At 41.8% G+C, this 19,244-nt stretch overlaps 1 protein-coding gene across 3 annotated transcripts in view; it reads right to left on the reverse strand.

The window, feature by feature from the left end:
- The window catches only part of dop1a (DOP1 leucine zipper like protein A), a 103,874-nt gene that overhangs the window by 74,849 nt on the left and 9,781 nt on the right, over positions 1-19,244 (reverse strand). For all 3 annotated transcript variants that reach the window (XM_084336427.1, XM_084336428.1, XM_084336426.1), the window contains exons 8-13: positions 16,937-17,046; positions 14,430-14,544; positions 13,402-13,522; positions 9,563-9,682; positions 9,234-9,351; positions 3,691-3,972 (exon numbers count right to left, since the gene is read on the reverse strand). In XM_084336427.1, the coding sequence (XP_084192553.1) occupies positions 3,691-3,972; positions 9,234-9,351; positions 9,563-9,682; positions 13,402-13,522; positions 14,430-14,544; positions 16,937-17,046 (866 nt within the window). The remainder of the gene's footprint in view (positions 1-3,690; positions 3,973-9,233; positions 9,352-9,562; positions 9,683-13,401; positions 13,523-14,429; positions 14,545-16,936; positions 17,047-19,244) is intronic.

Below are 19,244 nucleotides of genomic sequence, written 5' to 3' on the forward strand. Positions count from 1 at the left end.
ATAACATCACTTACAGCGTACATAAAAGAAAACACAATTACATAGATATAGTTCAGAGTTTGTCCATGTCCATGTCAGCAGAGGTAAGGGGGGTTGCGGGGGGTACTACAGGGGGGGGGGGGGGGTGCTACAGGGAGTTCAGTGTCCGTATGGCAGTGGGGAAGAAGCTGTTTTTGAACCGGGTTGTTTTGGTGGTCAGGGATCTGTAGCGCCTCCCGGAGGGCAGCAGCTGGAAGATGTGGTGTGCTGGGTGAGTGGGGTCGGAGATGATTTTCCTGGCTCTCCTGATTGTGATTTGGCGGTGGAGTGATTCGAGGGAAGGGAGGGGGGTGCAGATTATTTTTGAGGATTTATTGATGATTCTTTGTAGTTTGTTTTTTGAGTGAGTGTCCAGATTGCTGTACCAAACAGTTATGGAGAAGGTGAGGATGCTTTGTATAATGGCCTGGTAGAAACGGAGCAAGAGATGTTTATTGACTCTGTATTTCTTAAGCTGGCGGAGGAAGAAGAGTCTTTGATTTGCTTTTTTGTGTATGTGGTCTGTGTTGGTTTTCCATTTGAGGTTATTGCTTATGTGAGTGCCGAGAAATTTGAAGGAATCTGTGGTGATTATGGGTTTGCCGGAGATGGATATGGGGGTTTTGGGGTTTGGCTGGCGTCTGAAATCTATGATGAGTTCTTGGGTTTTTGATGAGTTGAGAAGGAGGTTATTGTCTGTGCACCAGGTGAGTGTGTGGTTGATTTGTGTACGGTATTCTGTTTCGTTATTGTCTGTGATGAGGCCTATAAGGGTTGTGTCGTCTGCATATTTATATATTTTTACGGAGTTGTGGAGGGATATGAGCAGGTTGGTGTATAGGGAGAAAAGCCAGGGTGAAAGGACGCAGCCTTGGGGGGTACTTCTTGTACGCAGTGACCTGCTGGGGCAGCGGACTGAGAGCTGAGGACGCAAACAGGCTGGAAAAGCTGGTCAGGAAGGCCAGTAACGTGGTGGGAGTGGAGCTAGACTCTCTGGCGGTGGTGTCAGAGAGGAGGAGCCATCCAGAAGCTCCACGTCATCATGGACAACTCCTCCCACCCACTATACACATACTTGGCTGATAGAAGGAGCATGTCAAGTCAAGTCAAGTCATTTATTTATAAAGCACGTTTAAAAACTCAAGAGCCAACCAAAGTGCAATCAAAGCATAAGATCAATGTCATAATATAAAATACACCAATAGAAAAATAGAAAAAGGCACAACAGGACAAGACAGTACATTCAGAGAATAGGACAACAGTAGGCCAACAAACGGATAGGGGAGCACAAGGTACAATATAGCAGACAGGGGACAGAGGAGCACAAGAAGAGATGCAAGGGGGAGAGGGGAGGATAAGATTGCATGGGAGTGTGTGAGTTAGGGTGTGGGAGAATCAGGGTTTATTGAAGGCTAGGGAATAAAAGTGGGTTTTTAGACAGGCCTTAAATGTCTCCAGCGAGGGGGCAAATCGGATCTCCAGGGGTAGCTGGTTCCACAGTTTTGGGGCCACGGCCTTGAAAGAGCGATCGCCTCTCTTTTGGAGTCTGGCGCGGGGGGGGGGGGGGAACCAGCCGAGCCTGGTTGGAGGATCTTAGTGACCTGGGTGCTGCGTAGGGGGTGATGAGTTGTTATGTATAGGGGTGCTGCACCCGATAGTGTCTTAAAGGTCACTAAGACTAAGATTCCCTAGATTTGATTTGATTTTATTAGGGATCCCCGTTAGCTGGTGCGATAGCAACCAGCTAGTCTTCCTGGGGTCCACACACAAAAAAAAACATACAAAAACAACCACTATTGCAAAAACAAAATTATTTAAAGTCAGTACACACAATGCATAATGAAACTACTGTAACAATTAAGATAGCTAAAATTACATTAGTGTAAAACAAAAACAAAAAATTACTTTACAGCGTTAAAAACAATTTTAAAACAATTTAAGATTATTTTTAAAAGTGAATCAAGTTTTTTCTTTTAATCTTTTAATATAAGTAAAAGTATATTCTATATTGTAATATACTAAATTATGTTATATCTAGTTAAATTAATGGAAGAACAAATATAAATGTAAGGGGGTAGGGATCAATAAGCTTAGCTTCCCTCTACTCCTTTTTTGGACATGTCTGCTAACCAAACACATTGCTCTTGACCTTTTGTTTATAATTCCTTTTTTTTTTTTTTTTTTTTTTTTTTTGTTGTTATGATTGTTTGGTTTGACGGAACAAGATATCGTGAGTTGTTTGGAGACATATGGAGAATAACATGTTCAAAAATAAACTTTTCATTCATTCATTCATTCAATCTACTGTAAATGCAGCAGAGGTTCCGAGGCAGGCCATTCCAAAGAGTTAATGCTCTAAAAATAAAAGATCTCCCCAAAGCGCTGGTTCTAGGACCTGGCAATTCAAGCTGCCCACTACTGGAACCTCTAGTGTAATGCTCGTGCACAGTATTACTAAAAACAATCTGATTATGTATAAAAACAGGAGTTTTACTGCTCATGACCAACTTGAACAGCACAAGTATATTAAAACAATCTATTTTCAACGTTAAGCCAAGAGAGGCGGGCATGCATACGGCTCACATTAGACCTAGTGAGCAGCCCAGTACCAACCGTGCTGCCCTGTTCTGGACCACCTGGAGCTTCCTGAGGTCACCACTGGCAGCAGATGACCACATCGCAGAGCAATAGTCAAGATGACATAAAACTAAACTTTGCACTACATGCAACACTGAACGGCACAGGAAGTCCTTCATTCCAACAGCCATCACTGTGCCTCACTGAGCATAGAGTGACAGTGCAAACTCTTAAAATCTTCCTGGACTTTTGACTTTTACATACTTTTCTTTAAAAAGAAATTATTACTGTACATTTACTGTATATTTGTGGCTGTATATACATATTTTAGAATGTATATTCCAGACTGTATTTTTATTCCCATGTGTGATTTTTTATTTGACTACCTAAATGTTTATTGTGAGTGGTCTGTAGTCCTGAATTTCCCTCGGGATCAATAAAGTACTATTCTATTCCATCTATAGGGAGGTGTAGTGGTTACGTCATTACCGTTTTTCGTGTTCCACCCTCTGTCCAACGCAATGTATTTCCCCATTGCCCATTTCTAAATCGTCTCGTTTAACAAATAAAGCATTAACATTTGCATGGTGTACCTTTCTGTGCTTATTCATCCACAATCTATAGCTCAACATGAAAATATTCGCAATTAATCATAAAAAAGAATCGCCACATTTTATTTCAACCAAAAATACAATAATGTTAGTGATAGAAGGGAACTCATTTTGTGCAAAAATGGAAAGCTTTTCAATTTCCATGCGGCAGAATTGTTACAATAGCCGATAATCTATTTTCCCAATGATAAATCCATATACGGATGGAACAACCAGTGACGTCAGACTACACCTCCCTATTCTATTCTATTTCTGACCTTAGCTAACGCTACACTCACTCAGCCTCGTCAGACACTGGAGTAACTTATCAGTTGCTTGCGTTGGATATCAATGCTGTATGTATCCGGGTCTGGCCCAAACTAGGCTTACGTATTCTTGGTTAAAATTATTATTTTTATTTCTTTAATTATTATTATTATTATTATTATTATTATTATTCTTGGTCACAAACCCATTTATTTACCAAGAATCAAATTCTCCTCACCCGTTTGTCCTCGGTCATGTCCTTGGCCATGGCAGAGGAGGAGGAGGAGCAGGAGGAGGCGGTGGAAGTGTTGGTGCTGGAAAGGCCCTGGGCCTGGGGGCCAGAGGGCAGGGACAGGGGGGAGACCAGCGGGGGCTGGACCTTGCTGAGTATCTTGGAGCAGAGACGCAGGCAGTGTGTGAGCTCCCCGAGGCCCAGGGTCTGGAGGTCAGAGGTCAGAGCGGACACCATGCGCAGCAGGAGCTGGGGGAGGTGCTCGGTCTGGATCTCTATGTAGGTCTCCTGGAGGAACCAATGTCAGAAGGGAAGATTTACATCAACGGAACAGGGGAGCAGGGAGAGGGGCAGCCTGACCAGGAGTAGTAGGACCAAGAGTGGGAAATCCACCCCAAAACCTAATTTACATTTATCTATAAACTTAAAAGGAGAACTTCACCAAAAAACAATGCTGATTAATTTTGCACATATTCTCACACACATCCAAAAGCTCGAAACGGTTTTGTGCATATTCATTCAGTTTGACAGTTATTGAATATGTCATCGGGGTTATACAGTATATTTATTCTCAATAACTGTCAAACTGAATGAATGTGTGCAAAACTGTCGGATGTGTGTACGATTATGTGCAAGATAAATCAGCGTTGTATTTTGGTGAAGTTCCCCTTTAAGACAACCGTCTCCCTAAGCGGGAAATCAGAGCATCAAGATGTGAATTTGTGATGTCATCAAGTGACCATATCTGGAGTTGGTCCACTGGCAGGGAATTAATGACCCACTTTGTGGGCTGATAGATTTTTGGTTTTATTTAAATGTAGCTTACAGCGCTGAATCAGAAAATGTACCCATATCCCAGTAAAATCACAATGGCTACCTTCATATTGTCCCAGTAAAACCACAATGGCTACCTTCATATTGTCCCAGTAAAACCACCATGGCTGCCGTCATATTGTCCCAGTAAAATCACAGTGGCTACCATCATAGTGTCCTGGGAGTTGTTCCACTATCAATGCAACAGCATTTAAAAAGAATAAACAATAATAAAGTATATATTTATTTATATATATTTTTCATTTAATTTAATTTAATTGTCCCCTTTCCCTGTTACCCTTCAAGAGGCCCCTTTGTCCTCTCGCCAGGCCGTCAATGTAAATACAAATTTGCCAGGGCCTGCCTGGTTAAATAAAGGTTAAATAAAAATAAATAAAAGTAAAAGCCCCAAGATTTGTCTCTTGATGACATCCTCACTAGAATAATTTATCTCAGTGTTATTCATCTTAAGGAGAGACTCGTTCGTATTCACAAATCCAAATGGAGTTGTACAATATTGTACATATTATAACATATGAAATATATGTTTTAGAGTGGATTTTCCCTTTAAGAGCTTACTTGCATAGAGCAGAATATGTGGCCCACATATGGAATCCTTCACTGAGTTTATGCTTCGTTCCTGTTATCTTACTGTATATGTACGTCTCTATGAGAAATATTTTCCAAAGATCTCTCCAAGTTATTTTCTTAAAATACTTTCATGAACACTTTTTAAAACAATTTCTAAAATTGGTCGCCACTATCTTCTTGAATTTGGAAACAGACAGACAAAATTAAACACATGAAAATGAACCCAGGAGAAATTAAAGAAATCGGCCCAAAAAAATAAAAGGTTAAATAAAATCTGAAAAAGCATTAAAGATAACATTTCACAATACTCATATTTCTTTAAAATATGTGAGTGAACGTGCGAGTGATGTACTGCATGCAAGACGCAGACGGACAGACAGACACACTGGGCTGAGATTTCATTTCCACAGCATCCACACCAAGCCGCCAGGGTCGTACTGTAGTTCTGTCACAACGCATGCCTTATAACTCCGTGTCCCACCTGAGATCACCTTGTGTTTGGTAGAAAATCACATAGCTGGGAGATACGTCATATATATATTTTTTTTATCAATCATTTTTCATTATTATTATTTATTATTATTATTAATTTATTTTTAAAATGTTTTTTTGACTATAAAGATTGTTATTTGTGCAGAACTTGTCACCAAAGCACATTTTACACGTTCCTCCCCTGGAGAGGGAACACTTCTCTGTACTATTCTGTCATCCGAGTTGCATCTTGCATGTGTGACGTCATTAACATCACATCACTTGACAGAATATAAGATGCCAACTCGGAATTCCTGGTAAATATCAACGGGTGCTTGTTGCCAATTTGTATATTTCATAGATCCTTGCATCTCAATGAGGGTAAAGATGTAGAGATGCTGCTAAACCATTTTCAGTAGATTATTCAACAACTATATTTATTTTAAATATAATCCAATATACATAACAAATACACATTGCAGCGGTATTATAAATAATTTGAGGAAGGAACTGGTATGAAAATAGAATATTTTTAATGAAGCACAGTGACAACTGCATTACCAAAAATACAAAATTCAAAGGTCACTGTAGCTTGTGATAGAAAACCCAAATACCATCAAATATCATATAGTCAAAAATAGAAGAATATGGAGATCAGGGCTTTCCCTAAACAATGGTATACAGGCGCAGCGCAACTATGTGTTTAAAAAATTAGAATATTTTTTTATATTACCGTATATATATTTATATATATATATATTTTTCAGTTAAAGCTTGGGGCCTGCTTAGGAACAGACGCATTATTGTCTAATAAATGATTGCTCTGTTCCTCTGTGTGTGTTTTAGTGTTTTCGTGTTCAACTTTAAACTATTGTGCAACCTTATACACTGTATTTAAATAAATAACTTATTTGGAACTTACCCTTGTGTCTGCTATTTTATTGAAATTATGTTTTTAAAAGACAATTACAGCAAATGGCTTTCTTTACTGCAAATCTTTTTGCCCTGGGGATATGATATTTTAGCCATGTCGCACAGCCCTAAATGCTCATCACATGGATCTCTCAAAGCAGAGAAGCGTGACGTGATGGGAGGTGATGGAGGTGACGGGACGCTGGCGGGACGTTGTGGAAACGTGGTAAAGCCACAGTGAAGCAGGATGAGGTGAGGAAGCAGGAAAGAGCAGTACTTTACCTGGCAGATTACCCTCATGCTTCTAGTAGGCTTCAGGGAGAGAGAGCAGATAGATTCAACAGACAGGAGCAAGCACAGCAGAGGTAGAACAAGATACACACACACACACACACACACACACACACACACACACAAACACACATTATTTCAAAGTCGTAAACAATGAAGATGACGCCTTAAACATTATGTTAATAGCGGTAGCTGTATCACCATAACACCAGTTAAGCATTATGCTAATAATAACAATAGCCATATCACCAGTTAAGCATTATGCTAATAACAATAGCCATACCACCAGGTAAACACAATAGCCATACCACCAGTTAAACATTATGCTAATAACAATAGCCATACCACAAGTTAAACATTATGCTAATAACAATAGCCATACCACCATACCACCAGTTAAACATTATGCTAATAACAATAGCCATACCACCAGTTAAACATTATGCAAATAACAATAGCCAATTAGCCATACCACCATACCACCAGTTAAACATTATGCTAATAACAATAGCCATACCACCATACCACCAGTTAACACTTTAACCGCCGAAAACGCCGGAACTCGTCATTCCTAGCCATGCTCATTCTGCCGAAGACGCCGTAACTCGTCTTTGATGTCAATATTTCAAAAATCTGTCATCGAAATCATATTTCCTTTCCGGAGCCCTGAGACACACTGCTGATCTCCTCTCAACTCTCTAGCGGTTCAAGAGCGCCATAATAGAAAAATCTGTTCCACGCTCATCTGCCAGCGGCGCGAGGAAGCCACGGTAAGATTCAGCGTTATATTCTAACGTGTTCTTTACTAACTGCTCTGATGAACATATGACCCACTCTGGATGAATCATCTAACGCTGCCCACGGAATTATAAACGATCCCCCGCCCATCCGGTCATCATCAGATGATACGTAGAAACTTCTAGAAGCACGTCCATTTGAAAAAAAAATTCTCGCACAGATTCCTACCAAACTGTATTTGATCATCAATATAATGCATTTAGGGCTATAAATCACCTTCTGAAGAAAGCTGCAGAAAACGATAAAAACATACTTATACTTTAGACCATATTTTAGTATGAATATGTGAATGAAAAAGTTTAACGTTGCTACACCCTGAACAATACATATAGGACATTGAATGGGCCATAATAATGGCAATTTAGCAATAGAATTTAAAAAGTTATAGCCCTGCAAAGAAGGGGAACTTCTCCATGTTAAATAGGGCTGGCGAGGGATGGTAAATTATGAATTTAACCCCGGCGATTAAAGTGTTAAACATTATGCTAATAACAATAGCCATACCACAAGTTAAACATTATGCTAATAACAATAGCCATACCACCATACCACCAGTTAAACATTATGCTAATAACAATAGCCATACCACCAGTTAAACATTATGCAAATAACAATAGCCAATTAGCCATACCACCATACCACCAGTTAAACATTATGCTAATAACAATAGCCATACCACCATACCACCAGTTAAACATTATGCTAATAACAATAGCCATACCACCAGTTAAACAGAGAAAAGAATTACTGACCAAGGGAACATTTAAAAATGTTGATGTAAACTGTATTGAACATTGAATTTTTGCTTCCGTGTTGAGATTGAGATACACTCACGCACACGCACACACACACACACACACACACAGACACAGACACAGACACACACACACGCACACAAAGTAATAAAGGTGTAAAGGGATTTCCAAACTATTCAGATTGGAAATGGTGTAGAGACACACGCGTATTTCTACGAAGATGCAGAAAAGACTTTGGCACAGAGACTAAAACAAACAAAGAGGTTTCTGAACCTGTTGAGGCAAACTCTGTTGCACAGAACAGGAGGGGTTTCTGAACCTGTTGAGGCGTTGCACAGAACAAGCACAGAACAGGAGGGAAGGCACAAACCATCCCTATGGCGCTCAGAACACTTACTGTAGAAAGAAACACAAAAGCACCCAGGAGACAACGCTCATCAGACTTCTGATTTAATATGAATCTCTGCATGAGGGAGATTTAACAGATACATTTTACTGCAATTGGACGAGAAAAGGTGCGTGAGCAGGGCATATATATATATGTGTAGAGAGAGAGAGAGAGGGGGGGAGAGAAAGAGAGATAGAGGGAGGGAGGGAGAGAGAGACACAGAAAGAGAAGGAGTTAGAAGGGGAGAGAGACAGAGAGAGCAAGCTAACTTATGAGGGGGGAACAAGAGACAGAAAGAGAGCAAGAGAGATTTAGACAAAGATACTGAGAAATTGGAGAGAGGGCAGAAACAGAGAAGAGACAGAAAGAGAGAGCTAAGAGAGAGAGTAATAGTGAGAGAGAATAGATAAGACAAGAGAGAGAGATGAGCGAGTGACAGAGCCAGCGTGAGAGAGGGAGAGAGAGAGACAGACAGAGAGACATAGTGACAGAGCAGAGAGTGAGAGGGCTAGTATGCGTGTGTTTCTCACCAGGGAAACGATATCCAATAGGAAGTCGACCAGCTGACAGAACTCCACCAATGAGAGGTCTGGACAATCTATGCTCCCAGCATGCCGCGGGGCATGTGAGCTGTCTTTCACCGTCCTCCTGTAAGAATGAGTTTGACATTTAGAAGTGACTTAGTTTTCTTGATACACAGAAAACACACATGCACGTACACACACACACACACACACACACACACACACACACACACACACACACACACACACACACACACACACACACACACACACACACACACACACACACACACACACACACACACACACACACACACACACACACACACACACACCTGCAGCACTCCTCGAACCAGCGAGCGATGTAGTCCCACATGTAGTATGGCTCAAAAGAGTTGAAGAGCAGGTTGGCTGTTTTAATCAGCTCTGCTGTCTTCTTGTTCTCTCGTAGTTTGCTGAAATGGAGTGAGAAGAAGATGAGGTCAGACTTCTCTCAACACAACCTGGGGGAAGGGTGGGACGGTTGAGAATCCACAATCTGGGCACCCAAGTGGCGACCCATGTAACGCGCTGTGTTGCGAAGCGGCCGACCCGGGTTCGATTCCCGGACCCGGCGTCCTTTGCCGAATGTCTTCCCCCCGCTCTGTCCCGTTCTTCCTCTCTCTCTCCCTCTACCGGACTGCCCGGTAGTACAAACAAATAAAAATCTACCAAAAACATAATAATAAAAAAAAAGGATAATCCACAATCTATCTTCAAAGATTAAAAAACAATTCACAAATTCCAAAAATCGATAACTTTTCAGTTATCTTGTCTTGTGGTTTTGACTTTCCCATGACATTAGAACTAGAATCAGAGTCAGCTGCATCGTCACGTCCCTGTTCTGTTACATAGAGGAGTGAAATGCTTTATGCTCGGCTCCTCTAGCAACAGCTTCAACATACAGTAGTACAAAAAGGCAATAAAATAGTTTAAAGATTTAAAGGTCCCACGCATTATAAATGGCCTTTTCCAGTGTTTAGCATTATTTCCTAGCAATTGGGGATTATATCAATGTGGTCTGTGTCGTTAATTATCATATTGACTCATCAGTCTAGTCTCGAGTTCACGAGATCCTCCCTCACTCAACTAAGCTGTTCTGATTTGACTCGCAATGCCTCTCTCTCTCATATGTATCACGCTGTGTGGGTGACTGTCAAATGTCAAAGCGCTTATGGGCGGAGCCCATCCAATAACAGCCTTAAATCCTGAGGCTGAAAAATGATGCTTTTGAGTACTTCATTAGAAACAATAAAAAAAAAAAAAAAAAAAAAAATTACAGATGTCTTCCATAGACTCACAGGAATTGTGTAAAGTTGCCCAAATAGTCCAAGGAATAGCAATGCATGTCCCCTTTAACACTTTCAGCGCCACGCCTGGTTTTCCGTTTTACCGCTTGAATGCCACCATCGGCGCCAATGTTAACGTTAATATCGCCTAATCTATGTTTTAAATTATGGCTATGTGTCTAATCTGCCCATCGCATTATCAAAGACTATTTTCCAGTCAGTGCTGTGAAGGCAGATTGTTTTTTTATCGCGTCGTTGCCGTTTCAGAGCAGTTAGAAAAGCCCCCGTTTTGATATAAAAAACAGCTCATTCTGGAGCATTCTATGAAAATCGTCTTTTAGTGGAATATTCCACAACGTTGATATTCGTCGGCCTTTTTATGAATCGTTTTCAAATAAACACTAGATGATCAATATTATACGTGCACGCACGCACATTACGGCCGCGCACTGATAATCGCTCCGTTGATTTCCTCACGGACTTTTACAGTGAAACCGAAAGAAGACATTTCACAAAACAGCTTATAACTTCATCAAACTTACTCTGATTATCCTACCACTGATAACATAGAGTCCTTACCTGACATCAGATGGTATCCAACTGGTATATTCCAATTCCTGATCACCATTCGAAAAAATCGATACGTGTATGGATCCAACGCGATACAGTAGAACTCCATGATCCGCGGGGATCTGAGGCTCCAGAATGAACTCTAGTAACCCCGGCTGGATCAGTGAACTGGAAAATGTGGAGTACCGGATTTTTTTCCCCATTCATTTTCATTGAGTCCATTCCAAAATCACTTATGTCATCTGGGAGACGACAGGGGGCGCTTTTTTCCACAGTGATCGCCGGCGCCCCTCGGCTATACTCGGGTAGGCTCGGGTGATGCAATAATTTTTCAGATCGCAAAAAAAAAAAAATAATAATAATTCCGAGAAATCTCGTGAGTGGCATGCAACCACCTATAAAAAAACCTGAGAAATCTTGTGAGTGCCACTGAAAGTGTTAACACTTTAATCGCCAAGGACGCCTAAACTCGTCATTCCCCGCCATGCTAATTCTGCCAATGACGCCGTAACACGTCATTGAGATCAATATTTCAAAAATCTGTGATCGCAATCATATTTCTCCCCCGGAGACTTGAGATCTACTGTTGATCCCCTCTCAACTCTCCAACGGTTCAAGAGCGCCAGCTGGTGGCCGATCGGCGGATCGCCCAAACCGGAAACTGGAAACGGAAACTGGTGCTCATCCAAATTCGGTCCGATCACTCGCTATAGGTGCCGGGACTCGAGCGCGACACAATGGATAGTGATCCGTTACCATGATTTGGACGTATATACTATTATACAACCTGGAGATGGATCGCATATTTCAACATCCCATAATAGGAATATTTTTGCTCCACGCTCATCGCCCAACGCTACGAGGAAGCTGCGGTGAGTTTCAGCGTTTTTTTTTACCGTGTTCGATACAAACTGCTCTAATGATCATATCACCCACACTACATGAATCATCTAACGTTGGCCACGGAATTATAAACGACCCCCCCCCCCCCCCATCCGGTCAACATCAGATGATAAGTAGTAACTTCTAGAAGCACGTCCATTTGAAATTTCTTATCTCGCGCAGATCGCTATCAAACTGTATTTGATCATCAATATAATGCATTTAGGGCTATAAATCACGTTCTGGAGAATGCTGCAGAAAACGATAAAAACATATTTATACTTTAGACCGTATTTTAGTATGAATATGTGAATGAAAAAGTATAACGTTCCTACGTCCTGAACGATAGATAATTGACGTTGAATGGGCCATAGTAATGTCAATTTAGCAATACAATTAAAAAAGTTATAGCCCTGCAAAGAAGGGGAACTTCTCCATAGACAAATAGAGCTGGCAGAGGATGGTATAATGATGTACATAAGCCTGGCGAAGAAAGTGTTAAAGGTTAGCAGCATAGCAATGATAACAAAGAAAATTGCACTGAAGAACCATATGATGTCCGTTTGAAAATGTTTTGGCCAGCCCACGTATTTGCTGTTGTGAAGTGAATCTAAATCACTTGGAGTGTGAAACTGTGAATGTATTTCCACTTATGGAATGTGTTTTACAGCTAAAGCGTCTAATAGTTTTCACATAGGTTGTGTTTGCTCTGCGCTCACTGCTTGGTTCAATGCAAATCTGACTAGATGTTTGGGGAAGTGGCGGTGGAGAGAGGATAACGGATGTTTTCACAGTTTAAAACACACCTGGGACAGCCCCTTGGCTGGATATGTGTTTGTACAGTTCAGTTTGCTCTGCCTGGCTGTAGGGCCCTCTGAGTCAATTAGTCCATTAATCTGTCCGTTTGGTCTCAGTCGACCAAGGTTTTGTTAGTCGATCATTCTTTATGGGTTTTTTTCATGCTGAATGAGGTAACTGTAAAATGATAAGCACATCTCTAGTAAGCGCTAGACTTACAGAGGTCTTTCTGCGTAATTGTATGTGAGAAACACAATTTTACAGATTTGCCAATAAAATCAACAAATCGATGACATCATAAAGATCCATGACTATTAGTCGACTAAGGACTTCTTTAGTTGAGGACAGAGCTTCCAGGCTGGCTGCCTTGCCTTTCTACTGGAAGTGTTTTTGTTTTTATTCCAGGCGCCAGCAGGCTGTGACCGTGCTCTGCTTGGTGCAGTGTAAAGCCCATTGTTGCACAGCACATTGGAAATAATGAATGTTAGAGCGCAGGGAAGCAGTTATGGTATGAGTTATGGTATCCTATTTGAAAGCCCCATATACACTACAAAGTCATATAGACACTACAAAGTCAAGCATCAAGTTTGACCCACCTGCTGAGATGAGCATGGTCCTTGCTGAATGGGTTCTGGTTGTGAAGGTCCAGTTCTGTACAGCACTGTGTGTGTAAGGTCCGGAATACCTCTATCAGAACATCCTCTAGAATGGCTGGACCTACAGATGCACATGGTGTCAAATAATTAAGTCATCCATAAACTCCAGTTCATGATCACAGTAAATCCAATATAACATTGTTATATAATGTGACTAATGTCATTGGGGGATTGTGTGGCTACCCAGCTCTGGTTTACTGTATATCAGATTGATGAGGTTGGGGTAGTGTGTGGTTAGTTACCTAGCTCTGGTTTATAGCAGACTGATGAGGTTGAGGTAGTGTGTGGTTAGTTACCTAGCTCTGGTTTGTCTAGCAGACTGATGAGGTTGAGGTAGTGTGTGGTTAGTTACCTAGCTCTGGTTTGTCTAGCAGATTGATGAGGTTGAGGTAGTGTGTGGTTAGTTACCTAGCTCTGGTTTGTCTAGCAGACTGATGAGGTGGAGGTAGTGTGTGGTTAGTTACCTAGCTCTGGTTTGTCTAGCAGACTGATGAGGTTGAGGTAGTGTGTGGTTAGTTACCTAGCTCTGGTTTGTCTAGCAGACTGATGAGGTTGAGGTAGTGTGTGGTTAGTTACCTAGCTCTGGTTTGTCTAGCAGACTGATGAGGTTGAGGTAGTGTGTGGTTAGTTACCTAGCTCTGGTTTGTCTAGCAGACTGATGAGGTTGAGGTAGTGTGTGGTTAGTTACCTAGCTCTGGTTTGTCTAGCAGACTGATGATGTTGAGGTAGTGTGTGGTTAGTTACCTAGCTCTGGTTTGTCTAGCAGACTGATGAGGTTGAGGTAGTGTGTGGTTAGTTACCTAGCTCTGGTTTGTCTAGCAGACTGATGAGGTTGAGGTAGTGTGTGGTTAGTTACCTAGCTCCGGTTTGTCTAGCAGACTGATGATGTTGAGGTAGTGTGTGGTTAGTTACCTAGCTCTGGTTTGTCTAGCAGACTGATGAGGTTGAGGTAGTGTGTGGTTAGTTACCTAGCTCCGGTTTGTCTAGCAGACTGATGAGGATGCGGAACGGCTTGAGGTCATGCATCAGAACAGTCTCCTCCTCCCCACCACGGGCCTTCCCCTGTAGGATGCCTACCATTGCCTGAAACACACACACACATTTCTGAATCAATATTTGGAGAGAATACCATATGGGTCCAAGAACTATTCCCATATTTGGAAAAGCTGACATGGATAACAACAATGTCTTTATTCTGTAATTTTTTTGGCACAGCCACTTTTGCATTTTGTAGAGTTAGTAACCCCCCTCCCTCAAGCTGCTTTCCTTTATATTCCTTGCATTTATTTGTGTGTGTGTGTGTGTGTGTGCGTGTATATGTGTGTGTATGTGTGTCCCATGTTTCAAGCTTCATCTGCTACATAATGGGTTGTGGGACAGGAACAGACGGTCCCTGCAGTACCCTCCATCTCCCATCGGGGGAGGTGCAACAAGTGGCTCGGACCAGATGGCAGACGAACAAACAACGAAACGTAGTGTGAAAAAACAGAAGTCCCTCCCGGTCAGTCGGTCGCTCTACCCTCTGTACCAACCCCTGGAGTAGCACAACACAGGCCTGCCTGCCCTAGGCACGACAGCCAGTGGGCTCCAGGCCGGCCGGGGGAATTACCTAGGCGGAATGTGTGTGTGATTCTGGTCCACCCATGCATCATAAAAGAGGGAGACAGCTTCAAAGACTGGGCCGCTGGGAATAGGAGCGATGGGGAGACAGGCATGCACGCAAACCCCAGAGAGAGGAGAGCGGAGAGGGGAGAGGGGAGGAGGGAGAGGAGAGGGGAAAGAGATGGGAAGGGGGAAATCCAACCTTCTGCCAAATGTAGGTGTCTCTCTCTCTCTCTGTCTGTGTCTCTCTCTCTGCCTCCTTCCCTCCCTCCCTCTCAATCATCTCCACACTGCATGCAGTAAATAACCAAATGTAAATGATCCACAGTGGTGGATCTCAATCTTGAATTTTACATTAGCCATGAAAATCACAAACCAATATACATAGAGCATAATCATTCCCTCGTGTAAGACATTCTTTAACCACAGCCCTGTTAGAATGTCTGGTGACCCACTTTATGGCTGTCAATTGTCCCTAAACGAACACCAGTATAATATGAATAGGCTGAAATTAGGCAATTTCTAATTAAATTAAAATATTAACAATAACCTTCACATATTATTACCACATAATAATACGATTAACAAGGTCATTGTATTTGCTATTATGGACAATATAAATCTTGATAAAAATGTTCTTGCTTTTTCCAAAATCGAGAAAAAGGGACAAGAATCAGTGCTGTGTTTTTAGTTCATATCAATAATGTTTCTTTTGTTTTTAAATTACATTCGACTGCCAGTTTTTCAGCGACTTTGGGTCATTGAAAAGCGCTATACAAAATAAATTAATTATTATTAGTTTGGTATTGAAATCCATTTATATATATTTGAAATTCACCTAACCCACTTTTGGGTCCCAACCAACTGTTTTGAGAAAAGCTCAGGGACCATCTGGTAACATGTCTCAGGGACCATCTGATTACATGTTGTCTCAGGACCTACATCTGATAACATGTTGTCTCAGGGACCATCTGATTACATGTTGTCTCAGGACCTACATCTGATAACATGTTGTCTCAGGGACCATCTGATAACATGTCGTCTCAGGGACCATCTGATAACATGTTGTCTCAGGGACCATCTGATAACATGTTGTCTCAGGACCTACATCTGATAACATGTTGTCGCAGGGACCATCTGATAACATGTTGTCTCAGGGACCATCTGATAACATGTTGTCTCAGGGACCTCCATCTGATAACATGTTGTCTCAGGGACCATCTGATAACATTTTGTCTCAGGGACCATCTGATAACATGTTGTCTCAGGGACCATCTGATAACATGTTGTCTCAGGGACCATCTGATTGCATGTTGTCTCAGGGACCATCTGATAACATGTTGTCTCAGGGACCATCTGATTGCATGTTGTCTCAGGGACCATCTGGTAACATGTTGTCTCAGGGACCATCTGATAACATGTTGTCTCAGGGACCATCTGATAACATGTTGTCTCAGGGACCATCTGGTAACATGTTGTCTCAGGACCTCCATCTGATTACATGTCGTCTCAGGGACCATCTGATAACATGTCGTCTCAGGGACCATCTGATAACATGTCGTCTCAGGGACCATCTGATAACATGTTGTCTCAGGGACCATCTGATAACATGTTGTCTCAGGGACATCTATCTGAGAAGATACGACTCATTAATGAATTCCATACTTCTATACTGTAGGTGGGGAGATAATAGAGGAGAGAGTGACTCCAATGATAAGAGTAGTCAGTCACTCTTATATATTCTCTCATTGGGCTAAACCTCTAGTGAATTAAATATAGTCAAATTAAACTATTCCCCATGTTCCTGGTGACCCCCCAGCGCCTCCTCAAGGACCCCGTGTTGAGAAGCACTGTGTTGGTGTCTCCATCCCACCTGGACCAGCATGTCTTTGGAGTAGGTGTTGAAGTAGAGGGAGGCGTGCTCGTCTGGGTTGCTCTGCCGAGTGCTGCGAGGTCCTACTCTCGCACCGTTGTTATCAAAGCCTTGAAAGGACAACACATATGCAAATGCAATTATTTTCATAGGCATATATATATATATATATATATATATATATTACGGGTGTAGCGGTATGTGTATTTGTCCCATGACATCACGGTATGGACGTGCAGCCATTCGAAGAATACGTCTCATAGTATAACTTGTACTACCGTCTGTTCAAAATAAATTAAAAGAAAACTATCGCTGTGCATTTGGGATTTTTGTTGCTTTTTTCTGAACCATGACCCGAAAACCGAGGTACGTACCGAACCGTGTACCATTACACCCCTAATATATACATTATATACACAATACTTTTACATGTGGAAGTGTTATCTACTAGGGTCGACTAGGGTCAAATGCTTCAAATCTTTTTACCACTCCAAAAATGTGCCCACATGAGCATAATAAATGGCTTGTAGAAATAATAATCCAACATTAACTTTTGACAATCAGTTCTCTTCAGACGGGGACTTTTGATCATGAGAACAAGTTCAGAAAAGCAATTTAATCATATAGCTCTAACTCTGTGAGGGAACAACAGAGCTTTGAGTGTTCGCTCATAATAACTACTGAAACTTCAAAGCCCCCAAGAATTATGGAAATCAGTACAGCTCTACTAGACATACACACAATAGAAGGAATGAGAATCTACTAGAGCTGCTCAATTATGGCAAAAATCATAATCACAATTATTTTGATCGATACTGAAATCACGATTAGTCATTGATTTGAGAACATCATATGACGACGACTGAATCGAACACAAGACCAAATGAGAGCAACGCGGCATGCGGCACAATAATCATTTTATATTGGTTATCTCGTTTTCATGATTGTGGGAAGACAAAATCGTAATTGAAATTGAAACTTGATTAATTGTACAGCCATAGAATCTACTATGTGGTTGTAATCTGTACCATCCTCAGACAAGCAGACACTTACCAGCATGGCATCCCCGTCGAGTCGCAAACAAGAAAAAAACACAATAAGACAATGAGCACTGGGACATGGCTATGGACCCTACAGTAGGCGTTATAGTAGAACACATAGCTACTGTACATGGCTATGGAGCCTACAGTAGGCTTTATAGCCGAACACATAGCTACATGGCTATGGAGCCTACAGTAGGCTTTATAGCCGAACACATAGCCACATGGCTATGGACCCTACAGTAGGCTTTATAGCCGAACACATAGCTACATGGCTATGGACCCTACAGTAGGCTTTATAGCAGAACATATAGCTACATGGCTATGGAGCCTACAGTAGGCTTTATAGCCGAACACATAGCTACATGGCTATGGACCCTACAGTAGGCTTTATAGCAGAACACATAGCTACATGGCTATGGAGCCTACAGTAGGCTTTATAGCAGAACATATAGCTACATGGCTATGGGTCCCTACAGTAGGCTTTATAGCAGAACACATAGCTACATGGCTATGGACCCTACAGTAGGCTTTATAGCAGAACACATAGCTACATGGCTATGGACCCTACAGTAGGCTTTATAGCAGAACACATAGCTACATGGCTATGGACCCTACAGTAGGCTTTATAGCAGAACACATAGCTACATGGCTATGGGTCCCTACAGTAGGCTTTATAGCAGAACATATACTGTAGCTACATGGCTATGGACCCTACAGTAGGCTTTATAGCTAAACATATACTGTAGCTACATGGCTATGGACCCTACAGTAGGCTTTATAGCAGAACACATAGCTACATGGCTATGGACCCTACAGTAGGCTTTATAGCAGAACACATAGCTACATGGCTATGGACCCTACAGTAGGCTTTATAACAGAACACATAGCTACATGGCTATGGACCCTACAGTAGGCTTTATAGCAGAACACATAGCTACATGGCTATGGACCCTACAGTAGGCTTTATAGCTAAACACACAGATGTGTGTGTGTTACATCCCAATGTATATATTCCCCAGTGTGTGTCTCCATGTGTGTGTGTTCTCCATTTTGTTTCCTCCCTCCAGCCATTGTTCCCTCCACCCGTCCTCCACCATTGGTCCCTGCCAGGCCTGCCCTTCCATTATAGCAGCACAGCACCGATTGGTGGATGGTTTTCCAGACTCCAACACTCAATCAACAACCATCACCCACCACCCAATCATGGATCACCACACACCTGTTAAAACATGGCTTCTCACTTCAGTCACGCTCTCTCTCTGGCA

This window comes from Notolepis coatsorum, assembly GCF_963971535.1.
Source record: "Notolepis coatsorum genome assembly, chromosome: 19".
Lineage (NCBI taxonomy): Eukaryota > Metazoa > Chordata > Actinopteri > Aulopiformes > Paralepididae > Notolepis > Notolepis coatsorum.